The sequence below is a fragment of the Megascapheus bottae genome, chromosome 16 (genome assembly GCF_031878675.1).
Source record: "Megascapheus bottae isolate mThoBot1 chromosome 16, mThoBot2.hap1, whole genome shotgun sequence".
Taxonomy (NCBI): Eukaryota; Metazoa; Chordata; class Mammalia; order Rodentia; family Geomyidae; genus Megascapheus; species Megascapheus bottae.
Window position 1 is genome coordinate 13,404,763 of NC_143524.1, and position 20,974 is coordinate 13,425,736.

A 20,974-nucleotide genomic window follows, 5' to 3' on the forward strand; every position below is an offset into this window, starting at 1 on the left:
GGTATTATGTGTTACCATGAAAAAAATAAAATAGGCTTTTCTGCTTTTGAAAATATTCTGCTTTTGAAAGTATTCTTTCAAGACAGGTACTAGGGGCTCACTTCTATAATCCTAGCTACTCAGGAAGCTGAGATCTAAGGATCATGGTTTGAAGCTAGCATGCATAGGAAAGTCCAGGAGACTCTTTATCTCTAATCAACCACCCCAAGTCTCCCAACCAAACAAAAAACAAAAATGCTGGAAGTGGAGCCATGTGTTATCCATTTTGTTAAATGACAATGCAGTAATGATGGGCAAAGGGTAGGAAGGTGACACTGTGTTGTCACATTTATGGTCACAAATTTAGGCTTTTTATGTGATCCCATGTGAAATTGTACATAGTTTCAAAGAGATGTCTCAGCAAGTTTGAAAAGAAGATGATATTCATGGTACAGATGAAAGCAAATTTTATTATTAGACCACCTTAAATGTACTCAGTAGATATATTCTTTAATATCTGTCAGAACTCTGTAGCTCACACACTGACATAGTATTTGTTTTAAATACTGTATACTTACTGGGCCGGAAGTGTAGCCTAGTAGTAAGAGTGCTTGTCTAGCATTCATGAAGTCCTGAATTCTATTCCTTGGTACCACATACACAGAAAAAGCTGCAAGTGGTGCTGTGGCTCAAGTGGTAAAACACTATCCTTGGGAAAGCTCAAGTTCAGGCCCTGAGTTCAAGCCCCAGGACCAACAAAAAATAATAATAATTAGATACTATACTTACATAGTATTTGTGTTAAATATTAACTTGTTAAATGTAAACTTTTTTGTGTGTGCTGGTCCAGGCCCTGTCCCTGACTTTTTTGCTCAAGGCTAGGGCTCTACTAGTTAAGCTACATCTTCACTTCTGGCTTTTTGGTGGTTAGTGGTAAGAGTGACATTGACCTCATCTATCAAGGGTTGCTTCAAATCCTGATCTTCAAATCTCAGCCTTCTGAATAGCTAGCCCTCGCTAAAGTTTAAGCATGTAAATCATATCAGTGTTCCCCCTTGTTTTGGTTTATTTTAAAAACAGAGTAAAATGAAAGTCTTCAGATGATTTCTAACTTTTGAGAGGCCCTAAACTCTTGTATACTGTGGGATTTAAACAATGAACGCTTTATTATGTTGTTTTGTATGTCTTTCCTAAGTGCAGCATGTTCAGGATGCTGACAGTCTCTCTGCCTTCTAGTGCTTGTTCACGCTGTCCTCAACATGTAGAATGTAACAACAGTGCCCAGCACACAGTGGCTGTCTGGATGTTTTCATGACTGTGCCTTTTTGCTTTTGTTTCTGTTTTTTCATTTATTTAAAGTGTTCTATGCAGGGATGCTCGAAGAATAAAACACTGAGAGTAGTGATATGGTGGGGGGAATAGGGGAGAATGAAGGAAGGGGTGACATTGACCACGAACATTGTCCTTATAACCTGACGTATAGAATTGTAACCCCCTTCTACAACTACTTATGAATAATAATATTAATAATAATAATAATGACTCAAGAATTTTTGGTAGTGAATTTTGTGTGTGTGGGAGGAAGCTTTTTAGGGATTTGGAGTTATTTTGTTCTGTGTTAGAAACTTTAATTTTTTTAACTTATTTTATTTAGCATGTATTTTCTTTATTTTCAGCATAATGATCTCCAACATTTTTTGGTCTCCACAGCTGCAGCGACAAGAGGAGCTTGTTATTTTAAACAGAGGCTGAAGAAACTATAGAACTAGCAGACATAGAGAAAGTGGAGAAAGTAGAGGATGGAGTTGCAGACTCTACAGGAGGCTCTTAAAGTGGAAATTCAGGTTCACCAGGTATGCTGAATTACTGGCAAAGATTAGTAAACAGGCTCATTTCTGGTTTCCAGTCCAGTTTTGAAATCATCTTTAGCCATTTATTCAAGAGCACTGTCATTTTCCTGTTATCACTAGTCAATGAATGCACTGTTACTATTTTCCAGAACATCAGCTGGTGAGCTGGTGGCTCACTCCTGTAACCCTAGCTACTTAGGAGGCTGACATCTGAGGATGGAAGTTCAAAGCTAGCCGGTCATTAAAGTTTGAGAGACTATTATCTCCAATGAACCATCAGAAAACCAGAAGTGGTGCTGTGGCTCAAAGTGGTAGAGTGCCAGTCTTGAGCTGAAGAGCTCAGGGACAACGCCCAGGCCCAGAGTTTAAGCCAGTGATCAACAACAAACAAAAACAACAAAAAGAAACTTTAATAAATAAAATATTCTTGATTTTCTTTTCAGAGAAGAGATAAAAATACAATTTTTTTTTCATATCCTCAAGTGATAGGAAAACAACAACTCTTTTCTTTATATTTGAAGGATGTTGTTGATGTGATATAACTTGATTTTTAAAAATAATGAAACACATTTAACTGAACTACTACAGATATTTTTATATTTTTACTCATCACATGACTCAGCTTTATGAGTTAATTCCAATCTTTGGTAAAGAAAATCTGACTGCCAAGTAGTTTGTTTGCATACATGAAAACTGAATAGTATTAACTGTTAAAATTGTTTACAAAGGGGGAGAATAAAGGAGAACAGCAGAGGGATTGAGATCAATTAGAATACATGTATGCATATACAGAAATGTCACAGTGAAACTCTTCCTGGTACACTTAATGCATGCTAACAACAACAAAAAGACAAATCTGATTGTTTTCTTAGATGTTGGTCATGGGACTTGAACTCATGGCCTAGGAGCTATCCCTGAGCTTTTTGGTTCAAGGCTAGTGGACTACTACTTTGAACCACAGGGTCACTTCCAGTTTTCTGGTGGTTAATTGGAGATAAGAGTTTCATAAACTTAGCTGCCCAGGCTGGGAGATTTCAGTGGTGTGAGCCACTGGTGCTGGACTTCTGCTCTGCTTTTTATGGATAAACCAGCCACAGAAGAGTACATTATAAAACAGGTAGTGGGGCTGGGAGTTTTGCCTGTGGTAGAGTGCTTGCCTAGCATGCACAAAGGCCAGGGTTCGATTCCTTGGTACCACATACATAGAAAAAAGCCGGAAATGGTACTGAGGCTCAAGTGGTAGAGCGCTAGCCTTGAGAAAGTCCAAGGACCGTGCTCAGGTCCTGAGCTCAAGCCTAGGACTGGCAAAACCCGCCCCTGCAAAAATGGGTAGTGGACTGGATTTTGCCTATTGGCTGTTGGTTGCTTATGTTTGACAAAAAGTTTGCCATGAGAAATTGCTATGGTCTTGTAGTAGAAAGTAACTTGGGGAAAACCATGTTAGCCTGAAATCTCTAGAAATTTTTATCGTCTTATAGGTAGGTTTCCATCTTGTCATGTCTTTTCTATTCCTGAATATATAAAATGTTACTTATGTATAAAAGTTGCTTTATGGCCGGGAGTTTGGCCTAGTGGTTGAGTGCTTGCCTAGCATGCACGAAGACCCAGGTTCGATTCCTCGGTACCACATACATAGAAAAAAGCCGGAAGTGGTGCTGAAGCTCAAGTGGTAGAGCTCTAGCCTTGAGAAAGTCCAAGGACAGTGCTCAGGCCCTGACCTCAAGCCTAGGACTGGCCAAAAAAAAAAGTTGCTTTATTTACTTCTGCTAGAGGAGAAAGTGAGTGTGATTCTGAGTAAGTTCTTAAAATCCAGTGTCAGAAGAAAAGCCTTTTCAGCTTCAAAATATTAATCTTAGTGAGTAGACAGTTTTCTGGTAATCATATCACAAAGTACAATTAGGCTTATGTAAAGTATGGCTAGATTTGAAAATATATATATAAAAAAACCTTCCATGGAACTCTTGGATTAAGTTTGATTACACTTTTTTTTTTTTTGCCAGTCCTGGGCTTGAGCTCAGGGCCTAAACACTGTCCTTGGATTTTTCTCAAGGCTAGAACTCTATCACTTGAGCCTCTCACTACTTCTGGCTTTTTCTAAGTATGTGGTACCAAGGAATCTAACCCAGGTCTTCGAGCATGCTAGGCAAGCATTCTACCACTAGGCCAAACTCCCGGCCCTAAGTTTGATTATACTTATACAGATTAAGAGTAGGCCATTGTAGATCCTTCACTGTCAAATGTGAAGTAAAATTTACTGATACACACTTTATGTATTTGGAGGTCATCTGAATGTGTGTTAGCTCCAGGTAGAAGGGCTTTTTTCCAGTTAGAATAAATGTCAGAAGTCATTCTCTATAGATAATATATTTTATTCAAGAGAGATTTCTTATATTATTACAACATATTCACTCATCTTCACATTAGTTTCATATCACATGGTGTATCAAAAACACCAAATTTGAGTTGAGGTTTTTCAGGACTGTTAGAGAATGCATGGTAATAACAAGCTTTGTTAGCCAACTGCTTCTACTAAGTTGTATAGACAAAAGTAAATTGAAGACACAAGCATTTGGTAAAGCATAGCAATTATGGGCCTTTTATTGTTTGTGGCATAGTATTTTAATTGATAGCATATCTCTTAAGGAGCAATAACAACTTGAGACTTTTTAAATTTAATAAATTAAAAAAGATGAACACATTATATTTTATTATATATTTTAGAAATATTTTATAGCTAAATAATTTAAGAATATCTTGACACGCAAAGAGAGTAACAGATGTTTTCATGAGTGGAAATTTTTTACTACCATGTTGTTTGTATTTCTTTATCCTTCCAATTATTTCATCCATGGTTATTGTTTTTACCCATTAGGCTAGGTCAAATTACATTCATTTTTATTATTTGTTGGGCCTCTGGTTTCTTTTTGTATGTATACGGGTGCTGGTCTAGGGGCTTGAATTCTGAGTGTAATCCCTGAGGTTGTTTGTGCTCAAGGCTAGTGCTCTACCACTTTGAGCCGCAATGCTATTCCTGACTTTTTAGCAGTTAAGTGGAGATAAGAGTCTCATGGACTTTCCTGCCTGGGCTGCATTGAGCCTCAGACCTTAGCCTCCTGAGAAGCAAAAATTTCAGGCATGAGCTATTGGCACCTCACAGGGCTTCTGATTTCTTTGTAAAGTATTTCTCATTGGGAATTGTGATACACTTTTCTTTCCTGGAGAAATACAGTTTTGCACTGTTTCTCCACTTTCTTGTTCTCAAACACTATCTGTGGTCCACCAAACATATCCTTCCTTGTGTCCCTGCTGCCCTGAGAATGAACAAACTAACATCTGATACTTGACTCCACCAAACCAACATGCTTACCAAGTCTTGACTGTGTGGCGATGCAACTTTGTTCCATGTCTTGTTTGGGACTTTAGATGTGACAGGACTTAAAATGGATTTTTGGTTTTTGGTTCATATAACTTACTTTAATTGCTTTTCAAAAGTCACTATTTCCTATCCTGTCTCTGCATTTAAAAGTCAGGTTCTTCTTTATTTCAAATACGAAATAATAGTTTGATTATTTTATTTATGAAAAGGAACACTTAGAGGCTAGGAATTTGGCCTAGTGGTAGGGTGCTTGCCTAGCATGCACAAAGCCCTGGGTTCGATTTCTCAGTAACACATATACAGAAAAGGCTGGAAGTGGTGCTGTGGCTCAAGTGGTAGAGTGTTAGCCTTGGGAAAGCCCAAGGATATTTCCCAGGCCCTGAGTTCAAGCCCCAGAACTAGGGGGATGGGAAGTTGGGCTCAGAGGCTCATACCTATATCCATAGCTAGTCAGAAGGCTGAGATCTGAGAATCGATGGTCAAAGCCAACCCTGGTACTAAAAAGTACATGAGACTCTTATCTCCAATTAACACCAGAAAACTGGATGTGGCACTGTGCTCAAGGGGTAGCCTTGAGCTGAAGAGCTCGTGGACAGCACCCAGGCCCAGAGTTCAGGTCCCATGATTGATCAAAAAAAAAAAAAGTGCTTCATTAGCTTTATAATGCAGAAACTTTGTTCCAATTTGATTATGGTGGTTTATTTTATTTTATTTTTTGGGGGGGTAGGGAATCTAAAATCCTAAATTTGGGGATTCGAGTCTGATTAGTTATATGGAGTTAGTATGTGAGACTGATGGTTCTTTTTTTCTCTTTTATTACCAGAAACTGGTTGCTCAAATGAAGCAGGATCCACAGGTAAAACACTGTTCCTATTTACTTCATTTTTCAATTAAGATATGATGTTAAAATACAGATGGTATTTAAATTTCAAAAACTATTTTTCCCTAATAGCAAATATTTTTAGCACATTGGTGTTTATGTTTCATGGAATTAGGAAATCCAGTGTTCTCTTACAAGAAAGCTATCATTTCATCTTTGGTTACTATTATTTTACTTTCATGTTACTTGCTTTGAAAAAATTCAGAGTTAATAGTTTTAATGTAGTTTAAAATTCATTTCTGTAAATGCTGTTACTCAAAAATCAGAGTTTGTAAGTTTTAAATTTATTGAAAATGGCCCCAAACCATTACTAATCACTTGGAGTTTATAGAACTTTTACTATGTTTAGGGTTAGTGCAAGAGCTTGAACTCAGGCTTCTTGCTTGGTTTTCTAGCTCACAGATGCTGCTGTATGACTTTAGCCATGCCTCTACTCTGGCATTTTTGGTAGTTAATTAGAGATGGAGTCTGTCAGATTCTCAGTCTGGGCTGGTTTTTAATCAAGATCATCCAGGTCTCAGGCTTCTCAGTAGCCAAGATTGCAGCTGTGAGCCACCCTCAACTGGCTTAGAATAATTTTTTTTTTTTTTTTGCCAGTCCTGGAGCTTGAACTCAGGGCCTGAGCACTGTCCTTGGGTTTTCTCAAGGCTAGAGCTCTGCCACTTGAGCCACAGCACCACTTCCAAATTTTTCTATGTACGTAGTACTGAGGAATCAAACCTGGGTCTGCATGCATGCTAGGCAAGCACTCTACCATTAGGCCAAATAATTTTTATTTTATGTAGAATAATCCATAAAATGTTAGGTTTAATTTTTTTCATAGGAATTTTAGACACTGGCATATTAGACTCTATTTTTAGAGGGAAATTCTTAAAAGTGACCTTACCTGCCAGAGATTTGTATTTATTATTCAGGCAATATCTCTTTTACAAGTTTTATATACATATATATATATGTATATATATATATATATATATATATATATATATATATATATATGCTCTACCACTTTGAGCCACAGTGTCACTTCTAATTTTCTGGTTAATTAGAGATAAGAGGCTCACGGACTTTTGTGCCCAGGCTGGCTTTGAACTGAGATCCTTAGATCTCAGCCTCCTGAGTAGCTAGGATTACAGGCATGAGCCACTGGTGCCCCCTGGCAGACATATCATTTCATAAAGTGAAATAAATTCCTAAAATATGGTACCAAGGTAGGTTGTCTTTTGGAAGTGGGAGATTACAAATTTAGGGCTTAGTAGTCTAGTGTGTGTGTGTGTGTGTGTGTGTGTGTGTGTGTGTGTGTGTGTGTATGTATGTGTGTGTGTATGTTAACACTATTCATTGATTCTGAGAGCTAACACTTGTAGCACACATTTATTCTTGTTTGACAGTCCCAACTTCCAGAAGAAACTTTTTTCTTTTTATAACATATTTACAATTTATAGTGAAGTTAGGGCAGTTAACTCCCTTCCTTGTTAAACTAATGTATGCTAATAAAAATTGAGTTTATGGAACTGAGAGGTGAGAGACCTTACATTAATAGATTCCATCCTATCTAATGTAACCTCCGTTATCAACAGCTGGAGTAATCCTAGATATAGTTGGAAATCATGTAAGACCACAAATTTAACTAGAAAGATCTGAGGGTAGTAACTTGTTAGACAGCATTATAGATGATCTCAGGGATGCCTGTGCCAAATACACATACACACAAAGCCAAAATGGAGGAAATCTGAAACTTAAAGAAGAGGGAACTGGGTGCCAGTAGCTCATACTTGTAATCCTAGCTTCTCAGGAGGCTGAGATCTGAGGATGATGGATCAACGCCAGCCCAGGCAGCAGAGTCCGTGAGACTCATCTCCATTTGACTAAAAGCTAGAAATTACCTAAGTCAAAAAGCTGGAAATGGCAGATGGCTCAGATGATGGAGTATTAAGTAAGCTTTGTGCACAAAGTGTCTCAGAGACAGAGCCCAGGCCCGAGTTCAAGTCCCAAGACTGGCCAAAGGAAAAAAAAAAGAGGAGGATGTGTGACCTAATTTAATAGAAGACCAGGCAGGGTAAATTAAAGGAATCATGTATGAATGGGAAAAAAAGCAAAGCAGTCTGTCATGAACTGGTGTTGGTAATTAGGTAGTAGGCTTTCATCCTATCGCAAGCACTTTAAAACTTTGCACTGTTCTCCTAGAGTAAAAACAAGCATGTTCAATGTGTCTCATCTAAAACAGTTCTTATATTCTTTTTGATTCCTAGAATTAGAGAACTGAGAGAGGATCCTGTAGTCAGTTTGTTAAAAGGCAGCTACAGTACTGACAGCTTTTCAAATCTAGGCTAAAATAATACACGTGCTTTACTAAATAAGGGCGAGGACAGTAGAGGAAAACCTCTTACCTTCGTTGATAATGCTGCCCAGGACACTCCATGGGCTTACTTACATCCTCCGTTTTCCTGTTTTGGTCTGATTAAGCGGAGCTTTAGGTTTTCTGTCAACTGATAATTTATATCAAGTAACAGTACTTTACTGAAAAGGTACTATTAGAGTACAAAGTTTTAAAATATAAACTTCCTGTGGTTTAAAATAGTTACAAAAAGCCAGGCATTGGTGGCTCATGCTTGTAATCCTAGGTATCCAGGAGCAGATATCTGAGAATCATGGTTCAAAGCCAGCCTGGTCAGTGAGACACTTACCTCCAGTTAGCCTGAAAAAAAAAAAAGCCTAAAGTCTAGGGGTGGTTCAAGTGCCAGCCTCAGGCCCTGCGGTCAAGCCCAGAACTAGTATGGGTATCTGTGTGGGCATGTTCTCTCGTGTGCACGCATGCACACATACATGCACATACAAACACACAAAATAGTTGCAAAGGGGCCGGGAGTTTGGCCTAGTGGTAGAGTGCTTGCCTTGGATGCACCAAGATCTGGGTTTGATTCCTTGGTACCACATACATAGAAAATCCGGAAGTGGTGCTGATGTGGCTCAAGTGGCAGAGTGCTAGCCTTGAGGAAAAAGGCCAAGGACAGTGCTCAGACCCTGAAACCCCAGGACTGGCAAACAAACAAACAAACAACGCCCCCCTCTATTCTGTGCTAGGATTTATTGCTCTAGGAGGAGATATGATTTCAATTTAATGCATGACAAAATTGATTGGCTGAACACTTATGATTGCTTCATCATTTGTAATACAGTATACATGTTCTTCTTGCTACTATTCTGTTAACAAATGAATATCTTTCTCACAGATATTTTTTCTTTCTAATCAGAATGCTGACTTAAAGAAACAGCTTCATGAACTCCAAGCCAAAATCACAGCTTTGAGTGAGAAACAGGTAGGGAAAGAGTGGGGGGAGCATATTTTTAACATTGTGTTCTAAAGATATGTCTGCTTGAGGCTTCTAAGAGAACTGCTATTTTTCCTCATGTGTGAAAATAAGTGTGGGCAGCCAGACTCAGTTTTAATTTTGCTTGAGCTCTGTTTATCTATTTTTATTTTTGGTTGAAATCAGTCTCTAGAGTATCCCATGAGTGTATGTTACAGGCAGATACCTAAAAGCAATGTGGCAGGCTGCTGTTAACTGTGTTAATTAAACTCTGTAGTTTACCCTTAGGGGAAAGGGGTAAGAAAGTTAGTGGGGAATACGTGGTAGAGAATCCTAGCTGCTGTATGTGTCTTGTTACCTGTTTTAAAGGCTTCAGCTGACATGTGGACAGACTCGGTGTTAAGTAGATCTTTAAATGTGGGACTCTCATTCTAAGTGTTGTAATTCTCTTGTATTAATCTTTAGTAGATATTAACTTATTATTTGAAAAATAAACTTGGATGAAAACTTGTTGCACATACGCTATTAAGGCAAGAGAAGAGCACCTAACTTTTTTCCAAGGGCACTTGGAAAGTATAATTGGAGGTTTTTGTTTGTTTGTTTTATGATGACTTCTATGTCAGTTCAGGCTGTTCCTGCCACCAGGTGGAGTTTAGCAATTGTTAGAGCTAGCTCTGTCCATGGTAATCTAATAAAACATTTGTTCTCTTGTTCTTCTCTACCAACTTTCCTCTAGTAAAAATGCATGTTTTGTAGGCTATGCATTGAATTCTCCCCTCTTCTCCTCCTCATTTGTCTATGGGTGAGAATGTTGAAGGGACACTGATTAAGATGCATTGTATTCATAAATAGTTTTGTTAAATGGCAGCTCCTTTGTACAACTAAAGATAAATAATAAAAAAGAATATTTTTTGCTAAGTAAACCAAAAGGACAAAGTGATTTTTAGTTACTGCTCCTGCTAATAAAACATCTTATTGAAGATTTTTGGTGAAATAGTCCTCAACAACTGATCCTATGTTGTTTTTAAAACTTGTGTTTAGTGAAATATTAGCTCATTAACTCATTATCAGCTAAACTAAGTTTGATTTTAGTGGACTGGAATAGTGATTTCTGATTGTGTCTGGATTGTGTGGTCATTTAAGAACTTTGTAGAATAGATAAATTATTTAGTTAATCTTCCTCCTAGCTGAATGGGCAAGTCTTATTAACTCCCTCCTCTTTCTTATTCCATCCTATCTTGTTTTTACTACAGACTGGAGGAATTTTAAACTAGGAATTGCCAGAATGAAAATTAGAGGAGATAGGATGGTGGAGAATGATTTGTGGGGAAAATGTAAACAGAGCTGTGTTAGTATGTGTGGCCCTGAGTGAAATTCAGTTCTCAACAATTCAAGTGATGTGTGTTAGGGAAAGTGTTTTAGCTTTAGAGTTCTGTTAGCACTAAGCCTCCTTATAGTTGCAGGATTAGTTTGACAAGATGCCAATGAATGAGTCACTTTTGCTGAAAAATTCACGTGTTCTAGCTGGGAAAGAAGTTAAGAGCTGATTAGTGGAAAGGGGTGGGAGATGCTGTCACAAAGTTAAAACAACTAAAGCCTACACTTGGGGGAAATGGGACAGCAGTTAAGGAGAACTAGTTCATTTCAAATGTTTTGTGCGAAAAGTAATGTAAAATTTTGGTTTATTTAATACCAAAATTGGAATCACTTTAACTCATGACCAATTTTTTAATTTAACTTTGTATTGTGAGAAAAGTTTTAATTATAAAAGAATGAAGAATAATGCCATTTCAGAATGCAAAACTATGAACTCTGTCATATGCGCTTCCATTCTTTTTCTGGGTACAGTACATTTTTCTATATCCATTTGAAAACTTAAATAGTAATTTGTATAAATATCACTGCGCTTTATTTAAGAAAAGTTACAGGAAGTTGAGCTATATGTCAAAGTGGTAGGGCGCTAGCCTTGAGTGAAAACACTCAGGGACATTTCCAAAGCCTTAAGTTTAAGTCCTACAAACTCAGCACACACACACACACACACACGCACGCACGCACGCACGCACGCACGCACGCACGCACGCAAATGCAGATAGTCACTAATTGTTACAGTAGACATTTTTAGTTTCTAGTCATTATTTCTGCCCCAGTCTGGCATTCCATCTCTTCCTTAAAACTAAGTAACTAGGTTGTAGACATAATTCAGTGTTTGAGAGTTAGCCTGTCATGCTTGAGGCCCTGGGCTCAATCCTTAGCAATACTGGTGGAGAGGAGAGCGGAGGTGGGAGTGGAGAGAGGGAGAGAAGACTATTTATGTAATGATGCTCCTTGTTTGGGAAAATATGGCCCTGGGGAAGCACCCTTATGGCTAAAATGTAGTGAATTTCATTCTGTTCTTTATCGAAAAACTCACATGCTTTCAAATCATAACTTGAGATTTCCAAATAGAAACTCTAGGGCAGATTTTTTTTTTTTTTGCCAGTCCTAGGGCTTGAACTCAAGACCTGGGCACTGTCCTTGAGCATTCTCAAGGCTAGCGCTCTACTACTTGAACCACAGCACCATTTCTAGCCTTTTCTGTATATGTGGTACCAAGGAATTGAACCCAGAGCTTTGTTCACGCTAAGGCAAGCTCTCTACTATGAGGCCAAACTCCCAGCCCCAGGGCAGCTTTTTTTTTTTTTTTTTTTTTTTTTGCCAGTCCTGGGCTTGAGCTCAGGGCCTGAGCACTGTCCTTGGAGTTTCTCAAGGCTAGAGCTCTACCACTTGAGCCTCAGCACCACTTCCAGCTTTTTTGTATGTATGTGGTACCAAGGAATCGAACCCGGGTCTTCGTGCATGCTAGGCAAGCACTTTAACCACTAGGCCAAACTCCCGGCCCCAGGGCAGCTTTTGAGGGCAGCTTCTTGACTTACAGGGCTTTGGTTTGTGATCGACAAAAAATCCTGAGATTTGATTGAATAAACTAATCGTATGTATTAAAACCAATGTTTAGTGACATAGAAATGTTCTCCTGATACTGTAAAGGCATACATACCTTCCCATATTATAATTCTGTTTTGGTTTTGATTTATGTATGTATATTTCCATATAGACATATACATGTGTATAAAATATAAAAGATTAGATGGTGATGATTTTATATGTAGTTTAATTTTTGTTATTTTTTTCTTTGTTCTGTATTTTCTGAATTTTTCAGTCTTTTTGTTTTTAAAATCATAAATAAGAAACATTACTAAAAAGAATTTAACAACAACCTCTTGTCTGTGCCAGCGATGGTTAACATGATGTTAACATGATATATGAACTATTCTAATCAAGAAATTCAAATGTAATAGGATAGGGAAGGGGGGAAAAACAAGATGAGAGGAGAGGGTGGAGGAGGGAAGTGGGGACAAAAACATGAAAAGGGGTATCAATGTTTGTGAAGTAATGCACCTTCTATCTGGCGAATATAATGTAACCCTTCTATTAATCAAAGTTAAAAAAAAAGAAATTCAACTGTTTAAACAGTAGTAATAGTAAAGGGCAGAAGTAACTATTAATTTCCTTTATAGAAATCATTATCATTCTGCACTTCCCCATTCCTTATATTTGGCAGACATATGTGTATGTGTGCTTTTCTTGTCAGAATGGAGATATTCTGATATTGGAGCCAAAATGCTTAGTTGATTTAGTGCTCTGTTTTGATTCTGAATTCTGGTAGGGGCAGTCTCTGTCCCTCTCCCTACAAATGTACTAGGTAGGAATGGGCTTCAGGGCCTTGAGCATGCTGGGCAAGTGCTGTAGAACTGCACTGGCCCATGAGGCAATTGAACATCTCAAAGTTTATTCCTTGTCCCTTAGGGGATTCAGGCCTAAGACACTGAAGTTGCATCTTTAGTTTTCCCCACCTAGTTTTCCATCCTCTTTGGCTTCACTGGGCAGGCTTTATTCACTGCTCAATTTTGTTACTTCCTCCAAGAAAGCCTCTCTGAAACTCTTCTCCAGTGAAGGTAATGTTCCATTTTCCTCCAGAGTTATGCCATTTAAGATTAGGTTTATCTGTGGCTACCTGAAAAACTCCAAATAAACATAGCTTCACCAAGGTGAAATTTCCCTCCTTTCTCTTCTGCAAACTCTGGATGTAGACTTGGGCTGATGAGAGTGGTTCCACAGTGTCAGTGATCCTGGACACCTCCTATTCTGTTGCTTTGCCATTCTCAGCATGACGCTTGCAGATCATAGTCTAAAATAGCCGCTCCATCTGGTAAGAAGAAAAAGCAACAAAGACTGAACCTTTCATTTTACTGGAAGTTGTTATGTGCCACTTCCAGTTAAATTCCCTTGGTTTGAACTTGGTTATATGATCTCAACTAGGAGAAACGAAGGCTGGGAAATGTGGTTTATTAATTAGTGGCACGGCCACCAATGGGACATAATGTTAATAATTAGTAGTTTCTGCTACAGTAGCATATCACAGGTTGCAGTTTAATATCCATATATTACTACTTTAAACTATGTGTTCCTTATTAGACTGTTAGTCTTAGGAAGCAGTGAACATGTTTATTTACTCCTTCATTCCTAATATAACATTTAGGACAATATTTAACAGGAAAATATTTAGCATGGGAGGATGTCTTAAATGATTTTATCTAATGGTCCTTTTTCTCTGCTTAGAGGTAACTCTTAGGCTGGGGTATGGTGGAAGTAAGAAAGCGTCTGCCTAGCAAGTAGGGAGTCCCTTGGTTAAACCTCAGTACCACTACTACTACTACCACTAAAAACAAACAAATGAGCAAAACCTGTCAGTATGTTCTTTCTTAAAAAAATATTTAAAAATACATCTTGCATACGTAATATGTTATGAACATTTTTTTTTTTTTTTTGCCAATCCTGGTGCTTGAACTCAGGGCCAGCCTGCACATTGTCCTTGGGCTTTCTCAAGGCTAAAGCTTTACCACTTGAGCCACAGCACCGTTTCCCCCTTTTTTCTATGTATGTGGTACCCAGGTCTTCGTGCATTCTAGGCAAGCACTCTACCACTAGGCCAAACTCCTAACCCTGTTATGAACATTTTTGAGTGCTCTTTGAAACATGGTTTTTAAAAACATCTTCAAATATTTGTCTGGTTGTATCTTAATTTTTAAAATGACTCCTTCGTATGGGATGGTAGTTTTTTTTTCAGGTTATTGCAGTTATAAATATTACTGTGATTAATATTCTTCTCTAAATGTTCCCTTTTCCTGATTGTCTTGGGATAAATTCTTAGGAGATTAGTAGGCACCTTTTTCAACCATTATCTTAACAAACCACTTTTGCAGAGTGGCTTACAATAATGACTATTTATTTTTCACACTTGTCTGTAGGTCACTTGAGGTTTTCTTGATCTAGGCTGGGACCCATCTGCTTCAGTTGTGGCTTGGCCAAGCTTGCCCTTAGGCTGTAGGTTTAGTTAGATTTACCCTAAATGTGTTCATTCTTGAGGCCTAGCATGAAGGGACAGAAGCTACCTGGGGCATACTCATTTCATGGTTTATCACTAGAGCATAAGATGTAGGCCAGATTACCAAGACATATTTTAAAATTCTACTAGCATCGGACTATTAACATCTCATTAGCCAAAAAAAGTCATGTGGCCATGCTTTGCAAAGCTACCTGATAAAGAGAAACCTGTAAAACAGAAACATTGAGAACAGTAATCTTCTGCTCACATTTGATCAAAAGGTGTAAATAAGACTTTTCCCTTATTAAAAATAAACATCAATCCCTTTTACTACATATTTCCAAATAGCTTTCAGAAAAGTCAGTTTCAGATTAATAGAATATATATGAGTGCCTAATTTTCTCCAAGAACACTTGGGGCAGGGATACTTTTTTTTTAATTTAGAAGATGAATTAATGTGGATTTGATGCTATTTGTTCATGGTATACATAGTTCATAATATTCCATGAAACTGCCTTTTGATTTTCTTTCACTCTTTTTTTTCTGATTCCTTTTTAGTGAGATAGACCCCTTTATATATTTTTGGATGTTTTCCTGTAAGTTTTCTTTTTGATGCTATGTTTAAGAATTACAGTCTTGGGGCTGGGAGTTTGGCCTAGTGGTAACAGTGCTTGCCTAGCATGCATGAAGACGCGGATTCGATTCCTCAGCACCCCACATACATAGAAAAAGCAAGAAGTGGTGCTGTGGCTCAAGTGGTAGGGTGCTAGCCTTGAGAAAGCCCAAGGACAATGCTCAGGCCCTGAGCTCAAGCCACAGGACTGGCAAAAAAAAAAAAAAAAAAGACTTGATTAAAAAAAAAAAATTACAGGGACCAGGAGTTTGGCCTAGTGGTTAAAGTGCGTGCCTAGCATGCATGAAGACCCGGGTTCGATTCCTCGGTACCACATACATAGAAAAAAGCCGGAAGTGGTGCTGAGGCTCAAGTGGTAGAGCTCTAGCCTTGAGAAAGTCCAAGGACAGTGCTCAGGCCCTGAGCTCAAGCCCAGGACTGGAAAAAAAAAATTACAGTCTTCCTGGGCACCAGTGGCTCATGCTTGTAGTCCTAACTGCTCTGGAGACTGAGATCTGAGGGTTGTGATTTGAAGCCAGCTTGGGCAGGAAAGTCTATGAGACTTATCTCCAATAAACTGCCCAAAAACCCAGAAATGGAGCTGTGGCTCAAATAGTAGAGCACTAACCTTGAGCAGAAGCACTCTATGACAGATAACACCCTGAGTTCAAGCCTCAGGACCAGCACCAAAAAAAAAAAAATATATAGTCTTTTTTTCTTACAGATTATTTTAACCTGAGTTAAATAAATACTTGGTTTAATAAATCTTGCCATTTGTAGAACCATTCCCAAATTTGAACATATTTAGTAAAATAGTGCTGAAGTCCTTGGGAGAGGTTTTTGTCCCTATGTAGAATAACATCATTTAAGCTATGTAGGTATATTAGTGAGCTTTGTATTACCATAGCAAAATACCTAAGGCAATTAACTTTATAAAGGAAAAAGACTTAGTTCAGTTATGGAGGTTTGAGTTCCAGAGCAAGTACTCTCCATGCTTTGGGCCTGTGGTAAGGGTAGCATACCATGGCATGACAGAGTTCACTGTTCACATCACCAACAGGAAGTGGAGAAAGAACACACACACACACACACACACACACACACACACACACAGTGCTCTTCTACAGAGTATCACCTAAATACCTCCATAGGCCCTTCCTCCTAAAGACCCATAGTATCTCCTAATAGGGCAACCCAAAACCCAGGCTTTTAATATAAAGGCCTCCGAGGAACATTATTCATTTTCACATCTAAGATTGAAGTTGTTACTTCCATATAGGGTGCCAGAAAATTAATCCCATAAACAGAGTTGTTTGGTTAAGTTTTCAGGTATTAAGTAATATAATATGCTGCCTTACTTATGGAATGTTTAGAAGTTAGTGAGTATGTATCATATACATCCAATTTGGGGGTAGTGATAGTTGTGCTGTATTTAAATGGACATTTATGTCGACCCATGCCTTTACTGGTTGTATTGACTTTGTTTTTTTCATATATTTTTATTGTAATTAATAGAAGGGTTACATTATATTTGCCAGATAGAAGGTGCATTACTTCACATACATTGATACCCTTTCTCATTTGTTTTATATATGACATGTATCTTCCATATAAAGTAATACTTTCCTAAGGAGCCAGAGTATTTCACATATAACTTATGGATTGCATCGTAAGAATTCAGCTGAAGTATAGACTTTGCATTGTAGCTGTGATTATGTCATTAATCAGACCAGAATTCAGGAATAGAATGAATCCAAATGACTATGAATTGTTCCTCAGACATGTATTATATAGTTGTGTTTTTTGTTTTTGGTTGGTCATGGGGCTTGACCTTGGTCATGGACGCTGTCCCTGAGCTTTTCTGCTCAAGGCTAGAGTTCTCTACTGTTCTAAGCCACAGCTCCACTTCTGGTTTTCTGGTAGTTAATTGGAGAGTCTCATGAACTTTTCTGCTTGGGCTGGTTTTGAACTATGGTCTTTAGATCTCAATGTCCTGAGTAGCCAGGATTACAGGAATGAGCCACCAGTGTGCAGCAAAATAATTACATTACCTTTAGCCTCATTGCCTTGGTGTATTCTAATATTCCAAACATGATGTACAACTGTGTAGACTATCCACAGCTTCGACCAGTAATCAGAATGTTATCTTCCTTGTTCACAGCCAAGTTGGTGTGATTTACTAGTGTGCCAGGAACTATGAGTATCTCTTATTTTCTCACAGGTCCTTTTTATTATGGGACATCTATTTTCCAATTGATCCAAATCTGAAGAGTTCCTCCTTCTGTATAATATTTATATGAAACCACTGTCCTTTTGTTGGTCCAGGTTACTGTCACTCATATGCATAGAACACCAGCTCCTTTTTCTTTGTATCAGAATATAGAAAACGAGGGATTTCAGATTTCTTCAGGGGAAATCTTGCTGGTTCTCTTTGGCCTGGAGAAGATGGAGGAAGGGCTCAGATGATATGGTTGTTGTTCCCAGTATTTGACTTTTGTCCTTGTTTTGGAGTATGATTATCTCTCTTGCCAAGTTATACTTAATTGGCCAAATATTTGATTATCTCTTTAAGGAAGAAAAGCTTGGTGAAGTAACTTACACCTCAGTAATGTTGTGCTGTGTAATTGTAGGGCATTCTACCTGAGTGTGGTGGAAGAAATCAAGTGTAGCAGCCTGCTTGCTGAAGTCTTGTGAGTTCATGATAATCATTTATTTGTTTGTAGTATTGGCAGATGGAATTCCATTTGAAATTCTTAACCCTCAACATTTAGCATTACAGGTCTCAGGACAACACTACTGGAATCTACTGTAGGTTTTTTTTTCCTTCTTTGCTCATCTCTTTTTTAGGTGAGAGTAGTTGCTTTAAGCTGTGAAAATCAGACCAGCACCCAAGCTGGTATAAGTTTTTTGTTTTTTGTTTTTTCTTCAAGCCTTGGTATCTGTCTTGATTGTTATATCGAATATGTCTGTATTTCAAAATGTTTAGGGGACTCTAGCACTTCAGAGAGCTTTAGTTTAATTTTTGGCTAATAGCTGCTATGTACAGCAGATGCTTTTTCTGAGCTGGTTTCCATTTGTAAATAAGCCATTATCTCTATTTTTTTTTAGAATCTTTTTCTTTTTTTCTAGGATCTTTGCTTTTTGAAGCTCTTTATTATTACCACAGTATGACTCCTGTTTATTTCACATACATTTATTAAGAGTGTAGCATCACCTATAATCATAGCTACTCAGGAGTCTGAGATCTGAGGATCGCAGTTCAAAGCCAGCCTGGACACTAAAGAACTTGAGACTCTTATCTCCAATTAACCACCACTGTGGCTTAAAGGGTAGGATGGTAGCCTTGTGCTGAAGAGCTCAGGAACAGCGCCCAGGCCCAGAGTTCATGCCCCACAACTGACAAAAAAGAGTGTTGCATGGTAGAAGACCTGGTACCGGGTCCAAGTACCTGGCCATTGCCTATGACTCACTCAAGCACATCAACACTGACACTTTTAGCAATTTATACCTCCTTTCTTTTGCATCCTTCTTTATCTTACCTACCCCATAAGTTCCTTGATGTCATCTAGGCTCTCTGGGCACACCATGCATAATCACCACCTTTGGAATTTTCCTGTTTGCTTGGTTCATTTTTTATTTTCCCTTTGAAGGCCCCTCTTGAGTAAGGTCTTCCAGAAAGTTTTCCTTAATTTCTTTCTACCCTCTAGGCAAAATTGGAGAGCCCTCTTATATATTCTGTATACCTGTGGTATAGATGCCTACTTGTTTGGCATAAATTGGTGCTTATTCCTATCACATTATGCTGAAATAATTTGTACAATACCAAAAGACAAGGACTGATGTTTTGTTCACACTTGAACTCATCAAGTCCAGCATAGTAAATAAGTAGAAGCATGTTCAGAATTAATTGATAATGCATTCAGAAAGCATTTTGGAGCCAAGGGTGTCCATACCTAAGGCATACGTTCATAGTCCAAGCCCTCTCCTTTGGTAAAGAGATCTCAATATTGTTTCCTGCTTCATTATTTTAAGGTGATTTAGTGAGGATTTAGTTTCAGAAAAGGAAAATGTGTGAGAAATAAAGTAAATGAGTTTGGGCCAGCAGCCTGGAAACTTTGTACATCTAGAAACTTGGTATTTCTCCAGCATTGCTGTATGACTTAATTCAGAAATCCCTTTACTGAAAAGGGAGGGGAGAGACATAAGAAAGAGTAACAGAGGGATGAATATGATCAAAATGCATTATATGCATGTATAGAAGAATTAATGAAAACCTTTATGATAATTAATATGCTAACTAAAACACCCAGTGGCTTCCATTATTCTGCCTCATGCCCATCTATGCTGAATGCATTCATATTTCATCTGCATTCATTACATAGTTTCTTGGTAATGTTCTATTATTTCTTCAACTTGGGGTGTTTTTCATCCTTAGTGTATACCTAGAGTCACCTTCTACCTTTCTGCCAGCAAAAGGTTCATTAGCAGGAAAGTATAGTACAAAATAGCCAAAAAATAAAATTTGAGAAAGTCATGTTGCATTAATAAATAGATACATAATAGGTGGATACATACATACGTACCTACATACATACACACATACATGCATACATACATACATAGATTATGGATTAGCATGTGGCTTATTTCTTTTTCTTCAATATCTTTTCCAAAGAACAAGAAAAACTCCAATTAGAAACCCTTATAGACTTTACATCTCATTCACCACAGTTCTGTTAACATGCCAGCATTTAGTTGTGGCAGGATGAGTGTGTTCAAGACTTGACTAATCAGAAAGCTGGAGCTCACATCTCAAGCAATTGTTGTTAGCAAGGAAACAGAAGGATAGGAAATAATGGATAGTGAAAAAAAGCAATCAATACTGTCTTTGTAATTTACTATATTAATATAAATTCAGTGTAGTATATAGCTGAAGATGACTGTGTGCTAAACATAACAAAGTTTTAATAATCATTAATGCTTGTTGATGGTGGATTTCTTCAAAAGTCTCTCTCTTTGCTACTCTAGCTAGCATCCTCTTTTTAAGGCAAGGAAAGTATAATTTACTGTTCTAAAAGCAACACATTGTTAGAAAGGCAGCCGGAAGTGGTGCTGAGGCTCAAGTGGTAGAGTTCTAGCCTTGAGAAAGTCCAAGGACAGTGCTCAGGCCCTGAGCTCAAGCCTAGGACTGGCAAAAAAAAAAATAAAATAAAATAGAAAGGCAAAAATATTACAGGCAATAATGTAATTTCAAATGTGAACTACACATTATTTTTGTTTACTTTTGTCTATAGTCTCTCATTATTGTTAGCATTGATAGGCCATTTGTTAATATTACTTTTTTCCTCTGTTTTTTAGGAGTGTCTTAGACTAGGACTTGAACCCAGTACTTGATGCTTTTGCTCATTGGCTTTATCAACTGAACCAGGCCTCCAGCCCCAAGAGTTGATTATCTCCTCTTCTCTTCTCTTCTCTTCTCTTCTCTTCTCTTCTCTTCTCTTCTCTTCTCTTCTCCCTTTCTCTCCTTTCCCCTCCCCTCC

The 20,974-nt window shown here is 38.0% G+C and overlaps 1 protein-coding gene across 6 annotated transcripts in view; it reads left to right on the plus strand.

The window, feature by feature from the left end:
• The first annotated feature begins 1,758 nt into the window (after nt 1-1,758).
• Phf21a (PHD finger protein 21A) overlaps nt 1,759-20,974 on the plus strand; it is a 158,042-nt gene continuing 138,826 nt past the window's right edge. For all 6 annotated transcript variants that reach the window (XM_090347834.1, XM_090347831.1, XM_090347836.1 and 3 more), the window contains exons 1-3: nt 1,759-1,832; nt 6,029-6,061; nt 9,340-9,405. In XM_090347834.1, the coding sequence (XP_090203960.1) occupies nt 1,779-1,832; nt 6,029-6,061; nt 9,340-9,405 (153 nt within the window). In that variant the 5' untranslated portion in view covers nt 1,759-1,778. The remainder of the gene's footprint in view (nt 1,833-6,028; nt 6,062-9,339; nt 9,406-20,974) is intronic.